The sequence below is a fragment of the Peromyscus californicus genome, unplaced genomic scaffold, assembly GCF_007827085.1.
Source record: "Peromyscus californicus insignis strain IS unplaced genomic scaffold, ASM782708v3 Scaffold_20__1_contigs__length_68692818, whole genome shotgun sequence".
NCBI classification, from domain to species: Eukaryota; Metazoa; Chordata; class Mammalia; order Rodentia; family Cricetidae; genus Peromyscus; species Peromyscus californicus.
Genome location: NW_026294503.1, coordinates 67317494 through 67329816, shown reverse-complemented (window position 1 = coordinate 67329816; position 12323 = coordinate 67317494). Strand labels below are relative to the sequence as shown.

Here is a 12323-nt window from a genome sequence, read left to right as displayed (position 1 = left end):
TTCTCTCTTTTGTGGAAAAGACCTGTAGCTCATTTTGATTAAAAAACAAAACAAAAAACAAATGGTTGGGATTTACCTCTGGTAAACCCCACCATACAAGGTCCTGGGATCAAGCCCCAGTAAAAAAGAAAAAGGTAAACATCAGGAACTAAGCACACCACTGTGTAAAAGCACAGCACAGCTAATCACCCACGTCATAAAGTTTATATTCTCTTGGGGCTTCTTTTTTCTTTCCTGATACAGAACAGTTTTATCATTCAAATCTAAGCATATTACCCCTCACTCGTGATAGTGTTGCTAGTGAGAGAGAAGGGTAGGCCGGAAATAGAAGATAAGCAAACTTGCCCAATCAATTAGTAGTTGATTCAACACACTCAGATCTATTAGTCCTTCCTAATATCACAGAAGGATATTTAATGAACCCATTAAAGAAATAGACAAAAGTTACCTAACTTTTGACACTGACCATTGCCCATTATTATGGGTACAGAAGTCAATTCTATGTCTGCCTGTGAAATAACCACTCTCACCAGGGGAAAAGAGCTAGACAAGGACACCCTTGTTCCTGACTGGTGTTAATATAAAGAAAGCTGTGCTAGACTAAAAGCTTCTGGGTAATCATGAAGACTCATCAGTACTGAAACTACTGAAGGACCTTCCTTCTATTTGGGAATATGGACAAAGGGTTACAAAATTCATGTGGGATACAAAAAGGCCCAAGTAGGCTGTACAGCCATCCAAGCCTACAAGGCACAGATCACAAGTCCCCACACCCCTTCTCCCGTCACATCACACGGTGAGCTACGGTTCTTACTGTGGCAACTTTATTATAACTAGAGACACAGATCTGGCCAAGAAGGCCAGCTGACAGCTTAACCATTAAGTAATTTAAAGGTTAAAAAAAAAAAGAAAGGCTTAACGGAGAAGCTTTTATTCATCAACACAGAGCCTAACACATTGTTTATATATTGCAAGGCAGAATAAAGCTACAAAAAAGTATAACAGAATGAGAGAGAGAAAGAACTGTGGCTCTAGATAAAGATTTCAATCAACAGGTCAGACTCTGAAACAGGCACTGAGCTGTAAAGACCTAAACCTAAACAAGAATTACCCATCCCCACCCCCACCCAGTCATCCCCCAAAGTAGTAAAAAGAAAATGGTCACAAGCTCACAATAGTTTGGTTCTCATCAATGTTAACAAAGAAAAACAAAATGAACCAACATTTGAGGAGGTGCCAAGATATGCACTCAGTAGGGAGAGAATCTCTGTTTCTCCCCTTTCAGTTTGTTAGTTACACATGGCACAGTAGAGGTGGTGGTGGTGGTAGCTGAAGCCCCGGTACCCTTAGCAGCAGACACAACATTTAGAGCCAGGAGAGGGATGGGTTTCATGCCAAGCAGACTGGAGACACAAGGGGCGGTCGGAAGAGGGTTGGGGAGGCTGGAGGGTGCGTCGGAAGTCCCCGCTGTGGCGAGCGAGGGGGTGGTGGTGGAGGAGGAAGAAGAAGAAGAAGGGGTGGAGGGTTGAGAGAGGTTGATGCTGAGGTGATCAGGGATCGTGACGGAGGCTGCCTGGGAGGAGGGTTTAGCGTTTTCTAAACTGTAACAGAGGAAAAAAGGAACAAAAAAAAGGGTGGGTGGAAGGGAAGACCACAATAGGGACAAAGTACAGGACAAATCCGCTTCAGTTCTATCAGTAAGTGCCTTTGTTTGCCAACTAGGAACTCTAATATCAATTTAAACAAACTCTTTTAGTTTGTGGCCCACCCCTCTAAATATCTGTCTATCACCTTCCCTCCCACATACACTGCTATTTAAAACTACTTTGGTAAAGACCCAGCTGGCAAGACTGAGGAAAGGAATCATATAGAGCACATACTTCCAAGTGTCATCTACTGACCCAACCCAGAAACCAGAATCAAGAGGCCAGGCCTGGTGGCCCAGCTAACTATGGAGGCTGGGGGAAACCATCAGAAGTCCACAGCCTGCCTGGGCTACATAGAGAGTTTAAAGGGCAACTTTAAGATCCTCTTTCAAAAGAAAAGAAGACCAAGATGGCTGGGAATTACCTAACATACACAAAGAACTTTTAGTTCAGCCCCTATAAGTGTTTTATTAAAAAAAAAAAAAAAAAAAGAAAGAAAAAAAGAAAAAGTAAAAGAAAAAAAAACTTGTAATTTCAAAGAGTTAACCTTGTAAACAAAAAAATTTCATACAACCAAATTACTAGTTTTCAGTTTAAATGAAGGATCAATTATTCAACAATTACTTAAGAAACATTACATGTTACATTGTAGCTATTGAAAAAATTTCAAACAGGGTCTTCCTGTGTAGCTCAGACTGGCTTGGAACTAGAGCCTCTTGCCTCAGCCTCCTCAGTGCTAGGATTACTGTTAAGAATCACCATGCATGCCTAAAAAGAGCATTTTTTCCTGTAGTTATTAAATATTAAAGTCTATTTATATCTTCACAGCAAATGAACCAAAATATTACAATGGAAGGAGGCAGAGTCCAAAGCAGGTCACTGCCTAGACAAACTGAAAGAATGTAGCATTTTCAAAAAAATGCTAAAAACAAATGTGGATAAGACTCAGGGAAACTTTCCTGGTGGGGAGTTGTCTCATTTTAAATGATCATTCCTAGTCTTTAAAGTTGTAAAAACTCAAGTACTACTATCCTTTGTGTTTAAAAACAAAAATAATGCACTGCTATTCCTACAGTGCTCCCCCCCTCCTTATCTAAGCCAGGATCAGATATTTACTGAGATGAGACAAACTCCCGCATGGCCACTTCCAAGGGCAGGAAACTCCTCCTAACTCCATTTTGTCTAGCTTGTTCAGGGCCATTTCAGTCCGTAAGGAATTACCACAGCAATGAGCCACAAAGACAAAGAACCCTATGAAAAAAGCTCAGCCGGCCCAGCAGAAATGCTTTGGAGCCAATAATGAAAACAAAATCAGTTTGGTTTTTTTCATTCAAACTGAGCCAAGAAGAGAAGGTTAAATAAATAAATAAATAAATAAAATTTGTACATATCCTGGCACTGGTGATAAGGCTTTAAAAAGTTCTGATCCAGCCGGGCCGTGGTGGCGCACGCCTTTAATCCCAGCACTCGGGAGGCAGAGCCAGGCGGATCTCTGTGAGTTCGAGGCCAGCCTGGTCTCCAAAGCTACACAGAGAAACCCTGTCTCGAAAAAAAAACAAAAAAAAAAAAAAAACCAAAAAAAAAAAAAACAAAAAGTTCTGATCCAAAAATATTTTCTTTAATTTTGCCAAATACAAATAGACTAGATACTGTAATTGTAATTTTTGCTTGATAACTGTTTTGTTATATGTAATTTTACTATGCTAAAGTTGAAACCTTCCTTTTTGATTAGACAGAAAAGCGGAAGTGCTGTGGGATATCTTTCTATGCACTGTGAATATGTGTTGCTATGATTGGTTAATAAAGCTCTGCTTTATTAATAAAAAAAAAGTTCTGATCCAAATCCATAGTTCAGATAGTTTCACTCACCAGTTTAATTTAAAACAATTCTGCAGTTACTTCAAGTAGTGAAGTTCTGCTTCCTTACAATGTAGACATGAATTTATTAAAAACACCAGTCAGGAAGTTCAAATTTAAAGTTGTAATTTGAACTATCTCATTCAAGGTAACCTTACCCCAAGCAGAAGCTAACAACTTCTAGATTCCAAGAGCATTGTTTCTGCCATATAAAATTTCCCTCCAATAGGAACTAGAAACAAAAGTCTTTAACTAACAGGGTCTATAAGATTAACTACTATTTTACTCAACATAAAAACTTGGTGTAGTAGTAAAACAAAAATGTCTAGATACAGTCCTTTCTATATGAAGAACTGCAGTAGCTCAAGGGGAATTGACAATGTTTTCAACTAGGGTTGAAAACTCTGGTTGGTATAAATACATAGGTACATGTATAACATGAATATAGACTTCATATTCATGAATTCCTTTCTTAAGTACTAGATTCAAGAATTGTTAATTTTAATGTGCAAGAGAATAAATACAAGACAGAGAAAGCCTTCTTCCCATAAAAAGATAGACTGAGTCCCTTTGCAAATGGACTGCTATCAACAATGTGACTGAGGCAGAGCTAGGAAAGCAAACACCCAATAGGATGCTCATTTGACTACACACAATTGCCCTACAACTGAAAGTGCAGCAACAGTACCCACGGATAGGGAGATAAAACCTTAGGAAGTCACTTGCAGATGTATGAGAATGGGGTGAGGAACAGGAGATAAAAATATGCCTGCAGTATCTGGAGCCTGCACTTCTTGTTTCCCCACAAATGAAGGGACACACTTGTCACCTGAGAAATGTTTGCAGAGTAAATGGTAACAGCTACCTCCAAGAAGCTATTTAGATGTCTCATTATCCCTAAAATTCAAGGTGCTTTGAACTGAAATGACCTGTCTACAAGATTTGTGAAACGAGTAAAATAAATACAACTGTGTTTCAGTGTATCTGCTATTGCTAGGGCACTGTCCTGTTCAGCAAAAACATATACTGCCACCCTTTCCACTGTCCAAAACATCAAAAGCAAAAAGCAAGCAATCTATAAAACCCCAATCTGGCTATTTTTCTCTGCTAAAGACAGAAGCAGAGCTCAAGAGAAAAAAAAAAGGGGGGGCGGGTAACTTTTGCAATCTGTATCCACCTCAAGTAAACCCACACTTATTTCTAGATGGCAACAACCTCCCTCACTACTGTGTTGACATTAATGAAGGTAAAGACAGGTCTAGCTTACCTGACATTGATTAGATACTGAGCCAGGCTAATGCTGGCAGCAGATCCAGTGATGGTGACCTGCCTATCAGTAGATCCTTCCACTGGGTTTGCAATTTTGATCTGCGCCCCAGACATCTGACGGATCTCATTGATTTTGGCGCCCTGACGCCCGATTATGCAGCCAATTAACTTGAGAAACAAACAACAAAAAAGCACACCAAATTAAGAGTTGAACAGGTACACACAAGTCTACATACACACCAACCAATTTCTACACTTTGTACCTAAATTGCACTCTGTGATCTTCTGATATACTGCTATCAAAACCTTCAATTATGGGTTCCCACTTCAATTCCTGAACCATTCATGTGATTAACTACAAATCAAGGTCAACTCCAAGCCAATTTCTCAGCCCATTAGTTTTTGTTTCTATTCCCATAGTACTGCCTCCACTCCAAAGAAAAATTAACCAGAACAATACTGATAATGAATCTAACGAGATAGCTAGGAATAAATAAAAGTGTTGGGTCATGAAAATTCATCCCGACATCATCTCTGCTCCCAAAGCACGGTTAAGTTGGATGCTCTTTTGGGGGAAACAGGTCTCTAGATGCTTTAAGAGAAAGGCAAATAATTTCTACAGGATAGTAGGAGGTTCTGTGTTTGAAAAGTGTAACAGTTAATTCTATCAATTCTCTCTAGCAAGGATTTCCTCAGAATTCTAACATACTTCATACTTACATCGTTTGGAATGGTGAGTTCATGAGAAGTAGTTTGAGCAGATGCATCCAAACCTGCTAAAAGACAGAAAAGAGCAAGAAAGTTTAATGCACAGAATTCAGAATCAGTGATTTGCACATTAAACTAACAGAAGGAAATAAACTGGAAACACAGCATTGGCTGTTGGGTTTCATCACTAACTCTGAAGCCTCCAAGGAGGAAAGATGGGAGCGGGTATTGGAATAATGCTGGAAAGATTCTTCTACACAATCAGAAGAGCTGATTTCATGCCATTTCCTGCAAAGCCCAGACTAACAGGTAGGGAGACAACAAGGGGCAAAGAGTGGTATTCTTAAACAGGAGCAAAATCTAAACACCAAAGCTTCTATACATCTACCCCTGTTCTGATTAAGATTACTGCTGTGTCCTGATTTTACTTCATCCAATGCTCACTAGAATCAGTGCCAGTTTCATTCCTGTTACCGGGTATCATAGACTCTTGGCACATACACTGAGTTGCTTTAATTATACCTGTATCAGAGTAACACCCTCCACCTCTATCCTACCAAGCTAGACTTAAAGATCAAATAGATAAAATGGCAATCAGTTTGAGGGAAGTTTATTTCTCCAGATTTATTCTGTCTTTTGTTCTAATTGTTCTGGCTTTTATTTGGTTTTCCAAAGAAAAAAAGAAAAAGAAAAAAAATCCCACCATAAACACCCCTACCCATCCATAAGAACATCAGGATTGGGCCATTCCAACTGGCTAACCCTTAACAATTCTAGTCCTGCTCTCAACTACATTTTAGAAGGTGGTTGGCCAGATCCATCAAGGGACCCTCAGGGGCACCATGCCCACCCCTTTGCTATCTCAGCTCCTCTCTGCCATGTGCATGTTGCTGGTATGGTTTATGGGCAGTGAAACATGACTCCCACCAGTTTATTAATATAACAGTAGAATACTACAGATTTTTTTTTTTAATCATTACCCCAATAGCCTTTCACCTCTGGAGAGCTGGATTCAATGCCTGTTAAGATACAAGTGAAAATGAGTTTGGTGGTCTCATTCTAACCCTATCGGACAAGTTATTCCTTATACAGAAAAAAAAAAAAAGCCCCAAAACAAAACAAAAACAAAAACAAAAATACACTACATAATTTGGAACAAATGGATTGTCTCTACCCAAGTCTTATGAACACCTGGTGGAGAGAAAGGGGATGCTAATCAGATCAAGGTGGCCACTATAAGGAAGGGTTACTAGAAATATCAGCCTACCCCTTTCCTCACTAGCATCCCCAGACCTCACCCCAAATCTTCCAGGGCTTTTTATTCTTTTGTAATTAACTCACCCCAAATGAAAATCTTGTTAACAAACACATTACCTCCTTTAGCCATAGTAGGTCAAGTTTATACCAGCAGATGCTGGATGACAATGAAGTTTGTTTTAAACACTTGTCAAGCTGAGACCTTGGCACTGGCCTCTATCTTGTACTACACCTTACAAAAATAAACACTGAGATGTCCATACCACTGAATCCAGTGTTGCCATGGGTCATGGGAAAATGAGACTGTTGCATTGCCAACTGGTGCAGCTTGGTCAACTACAGGAAGGAAAACAGGAGAGGAGCATTAGAAGGGTAACTTAAGCACATCCAGACGTGAAATGTACACAGCTCCTGACCCCCAAAGTTGACTCTACTACTCCAACTGTAACACAGAGTAAGATTGGGGCTTACAGTACAATCCAAAGGAGAGGCAGAGTATGATAGGTAAGGGTTAGAAATAGAAAGGATGTCAGTATACAAGAATGAATGCATTTGGGGTATATGAAAAGGAAAGCAGTAACACCACCCCAATGACCATCCCCTGTGGACTGTTTAATGAAGGTGTACGCAGCCATTGCCAACGGTTCCCCCAGGGACAAGCACAGACAGGCTAGATAAACAAGCTGTGCAGTGGTGCTAAGGGAAACACACCATGCAGGGTCCACCAGAACTGGGAAAAGGGAAGGAGACGAGGGGGGCAGGGAGACTGCAAGGAGGAGAGAAGCTTAACAAGAAACCAAACTGGGCTTCATCCCCAACAAATATTTTCCCAACTATCTTATTTGTAATACACATAGATAATTGTCCTAGCTGGTAACAAAATAATCCCTCTTCCAGTCTACTTCACACCTCTCCTAGGGGCTACCACTAACCAAGAACCAAACTCAACTTTCCAAGTCTAATCTCAGCACCTGAAAGGATTTTGTAAGGATGAAAGCATACAGAAAAAAATGTCATTGGACAAAAATCTAAATACCAGTACTTTTAAGTAGGAGATTCTTAGTAAAGTTTGAGTTGAATTCCAACAATCAGTTTTCTAGCTTCCCTATGTAAATAAACCCTCAATGCTTTTTCTAATTTGTAACCTCAGACTGAGGAGTGTTGAAAGGCAAACCCAACCTCCCGATCCTGCAATGGGAAGCACACTTTACTGACAGTTTGAATTGGTCCAAGATATTGTAGTGCACCATGGAACATTTCTTTTAGAGTAATCTGAAATACGGTAAAGAAACTAATAAACTGATCATTTCTAGGGGTTACAGTCAAAGGCAAACAAGTTGATAATGTGTGGTTCACCTTGTAAGCCGTAACAACACTGCAAATGTTCAAGACCCAACTTACTCCTGTCTACTAGGGAGAAAGGAATCAAGACAATTTTGGATGGAGAGGGAGTTTTTCAAACAAGAAATAAAATCAAAACTTACATCTGGCTGTGGAATGGCATACTGTCCTTGAATGGTATAGGCCTACAAAAGGAGGAAAACAATTCCTATTAAAAACCAATCACGGACAGCCACCCAGTGTGGTGGGGATGACAAGTTTTCAACTAGCCAGGAAGCCAGAGTTGAACTAGACAAGGGGAGGGAGATTGAGGCAGTAGAGGGAATCTCACAAATGGTCAGACCTGACCTGGCCTTCTTTGAACCCTAAATATAGTAACTTTATTCCAGGGATCCTCTTAAAAGGGTATACAAGTTTTCTTTGATTAAGGCAAAATATACATATCTGTTTTTTAACAAAAATATGGAAAATGAAATAAAAGCAATGACTCAACTGACCAATTTCCCACCCATGTATTCAATTCAAGATAAACTGGCTAATATGAAGGATTTGTATCTACACAAACCTGCACCACATGTATTCAAACACTGCCTCAGACCTTAAGTTCACTAGAAGCTAGCTAGGTCTCTAACACTAGGGATCTGACCACAGAAGCACTGGGGGGTGGAGGGGTATCAATTTACTAGTCCTGTCTCCCCTCCCCCACCCTGCATGAAGGCACTTGCAGCCCCCACTATGCCCTCCTCCCCACACCATATCCTCCCAAAAGGGAGCTGGGTCTTCAAGGTAATGGGGAGGGGGAGGGGGGACAAGGAGGAAAGGAAAAAAAGAAGGGATGGAAGGAAGGAGTGGCTGGTTACTTAATAGAATGTGAAGTTTCTCACATCAGTCACAGGGGCTAATTCCCCCAAAAGCACATCCAGGTGGGGGTGGGAAGGTGAAAATGGGATGGGAGGAGTGGGAGAGGGAAAAGAGGGATTGAACAACAACAAAAAAAAAAAAAAAAAAAATGAAAAAAAAAAAAAAAAGTTGGTGTTACCATCTGGTGGGCTACGCGGCCTGTGTGAAATGAGGTGGGGAGGTCAGTCCAGGTCCCCGTGGACAGGTGGTGTCCACAGCACAAAAATCACCAGCGCCACTGGCCCCCCGTGTGTTGGCAGTCTCGGCTGAGGCGGAAGGATTGAGTGAGCCTTGGAGACTGAACATCCCCTCTCACCTCTAGAGGTGGTCCCTCCAGGTCAGGGTTGAGGCACATGGACGGGGTGGTGTGGGGAAAGCTCGCACTGTCGCTGCCTGTGCTGTACCTGTCCTGTGGATAAATAGAGGGTTTCAGTCTCCAGGGCTGTCAATCCGGCACCTTGTCACCAGCATGAAATTCACACCAAAAAAAAAAAAAAAAAAAAAAGTTGTTTATTTTTTTTCTTTTTTCCTTAAAAGGGAGCTCACAACACAGATTTGAAACGAGCTGTAATCAGTGAATTTAAAAAAAAAAAAAAGGTTACCTAGTGGCAGATGACACTGCACAATTGGATTCTTTTCAGTAAGGTGAGGGGTGAGGAAACAGCTGATGCCAGGTCGTGGTCACTGTAGGATGAAGTTGAACCCTACAGAGCCCACTTTGCCACAAAAGACAGAGGTTCATCTGTGGACACTGTATGAACTGTCCGTTTATAAAAAGGCCCTTGGGAATGACCCATGACAGGGCAACTCATGGAAGAAGCTGCAAGCTTTTAGATGGCAGTTAACTGAGTAAGGGGAGGGAGGGAGGGAAAGGAATCAGAGAGGTCCAAAGGGAGAGGAGTGACGAGGAAGGAGACATTGCAATAGAGGACTGGTGACACAGCCTAGCACCCACAGGAAAAGGGAGACCTCCTGAGACTAACCCTCTGGCTACAATGACTGAGCTGCTGCTTATCCTGCCAACTATTTGTAGTCAAAGCCCTGTGACAAACCTGTTTAAACAAAGTTCTAACACATCAAGACAAGACTGAAATGTAACTACCTGTGAAAGCTCTCAGCAAGACATTAACAATAAAACATGAGATGGACTCCAAGTTGATACTTCCCCTCTCAAATGACTTTCAGACCAAATACACATAAATGTAATAGTGTAATATAGATGTTTTTAAATAGGACAGCTCCAAGTGGGAAAGGTACTTTAAGCAACGTACCTTCACCTGCCAAAATGAAGGTGACTATTTCAACCTGAATTCTAGTATTCTAAAAGCCTATTATTACTCAAAGTAAACACTAACCATCAAAATACACTAGTACCATGACATTATCAGTGGTCTTCTCACACAGCCCTAACTTTAGAATAAACCATGTGTCAAAGGTTTAGGTTGGTGAGGAAGAGGCACCAAGAGAATGCTCTGGTTGTGTTCTCAGACTTGAGTCCGGCATGCTCTCCCCATCCTATCCTTGTATGCTCCTCTTACTCCAGTTGATTTCAATTATGCCATGGGGTTTCAAACCAGTGTTTATGAGGTTAAGAGTCTGGGGGATAACACACTGGAGTTTGGGGGTGAAAGGGTAGGAGTAGGGGAGGTGAGGTGAAGGGGAGGGAAAGTTTGTAGGACACTCAAATTCAGGACCCTGCCACCTCATGCCCCCAATGCCACTGGAGACTACCCTCCAGAATCTCCAGAGGTCCAACTTCTTTGCTATCATTACTCAGACCTCTAACATCCCACACATACAAAAAGCATGGATGGGAGGGTGACATAGGGAGAGAAATAATGACACTGAAGGAATTTAACTCTAACCCAAACCACCTTAAATTACCAAATCAATTAAATTACTCTTCTGAGTGTCTACAAAACTTCCACTGCCTGCTAAAAAAAAAGGTCTTGGCATTCAAATTTTTCTCCAGTACAAAAAAAAAAAAAAAAAAAAAGCAAATCAAACTATGGCCAAAAGTACAGGTTTTCAGCAAGCATGCAAAGTAGCTTGGTGTGCTGCTGGCAAAGTAGATATTTAAAATATAATCTTCGTTCATTATAGCCCACCAATAAGAATTCTCTTACCTGACCACCTGCAAAGATGACTGGAGAACTCGAGGGCTTGGGCCGGTACGGGATGGTCACGCCCTTCGGGGGGGACTGGGAGAGAGTCAGAGGGGAAAAAAACAAAAAGAGATAAGGTTTCAAAGCTGCTTCAGCTGTGTGGCTATAGCACACACAGGTCAGTTAAATAAAAATATTTCCATCCCCTCCATTATCAAGTTGTACTTGATTAGACATAATCTCAAATATCTGACGTTATTTGTCTTTAAAGCAACAAAAAACTTCATGCATTATGGCTCATACTAATTCTCACCAAAGATGTCCTGAAATAATTTTAGTCATGATTTCCACACTTGTAAATAAATTTAACTCACACACAATCTGTAGATATACTTTAGCTGATAATATTTAGGATCTCACATTTTTTTATAAATAATAAAAACCAAAGTTGGATATGAAATTTCTAAATGTTATATATGTTTCAAAGACACAAGCAAGATCATTTTCTTTTGATTCAACTCCATGTAACTCAAAAGAAATTTAATTTCCATTTTTTTTGCAACAGAATATATAGCAGGACTTCATAATTCACTCAGAAACACCACCATTGATACTTTTTCTATGACACATAACTATTGTTTTGACTATATCCTGTTTCAAAATGAAAAATAAAAGAACGTGTCAATGTCAGGCAATTAAAAAGGTCAGTTAGTGTTTCAGAAATCTGAAGTCCTTGTAGTCTATCTTATCCTATCCATGATACTAGAATTGTTCTGAACCACAAGACTACTTAATAGATCCTGTTTTTGCCCACAGATAAGTCAAAACTGGGAAAAGGCAAGTATGAACTCAAGAGAACTTCTTACCCACCCCCACTGATAGCCTCCCAGCTTCACCTAATTCTAGTCTCACTAAATATAGATCAGTTCCTCCGTTCCCACAATCAGCCCCACCTCCAGCATGAGCCTGAGGGCTTACCTCCAACATGACCACGCAGATCTGTTTGACACACTCAATGATGGATTGCGGAATGCCAGCAATAGTGATTGCCCGCTCAGTTGAGTTGGGGAGCATATCCCCTGCCACCTGGACCTGAGCCCCTGTACTCTTTAAGGTAAAAGGAAATTAAAAATCAGAGAAAAACTATGTTCTTAAAACCTTCACAACAGCAACTTTAGAATGTGATGTTCAGTCAATACTTATTATCCCCTTTCTTTCTCTTTTCCCTTTCTTCCCTTAT

General features: G+C 40.7%; 1 protein-coding gene across 39 annotated transcripts in view; it reads right to left on the bottom strand.

Moving 5' to 3' along the window:
- Positions 1–12323, bottom strand: part of Pcbp2 (poly(rC) binding protein 2) — a 29021-nt gene that overhangs the window by 3679 nt on the left and 13019 nt on the right. For 6 of the 39 annotated variants that reach the window (XM_052749114.1, XM_052749110.1, XM_052749131.1 and 3 more), the window contains 9 exons: positions 12063–12190; positions 11105–11192; positions 9295–9387; positions 8222–8263; positions 7001–7073; positions 6461–6499; positions 5493–5548; positions 4771–4940; positions 916–1601 (listed from right to left, as the gene is read on the bottom strand). In XM_052749114.1, the coding sequence (XP_052605074.1) occupies positions 1250–1601; positions 4771–4940; positions 5493–5548; positions 6461–6499; positions 7001–7073; positions 8222–8263; positions 9295–9387; positions 11105–11192; positions 12063–12190 (1041 nt within the window). In that variant the 3' untranslated portion in view covers positions 916–1249. Of the gene's footprint in view, positions 1–915; positions 1602–4770; positions 4941–5492; positions 5549–6460; positions 6500–7000; positions 7074–8221; positions 8264–9294; positions 9388–11104; positions 11193–12061; positions 12191–12323 lie in introns of those variants that run through there. The other 33 variants (XM_052749116.1, XM_052749118.1, XM_052749137.1 and 30 more) reach the window with 30 other exon arrangements.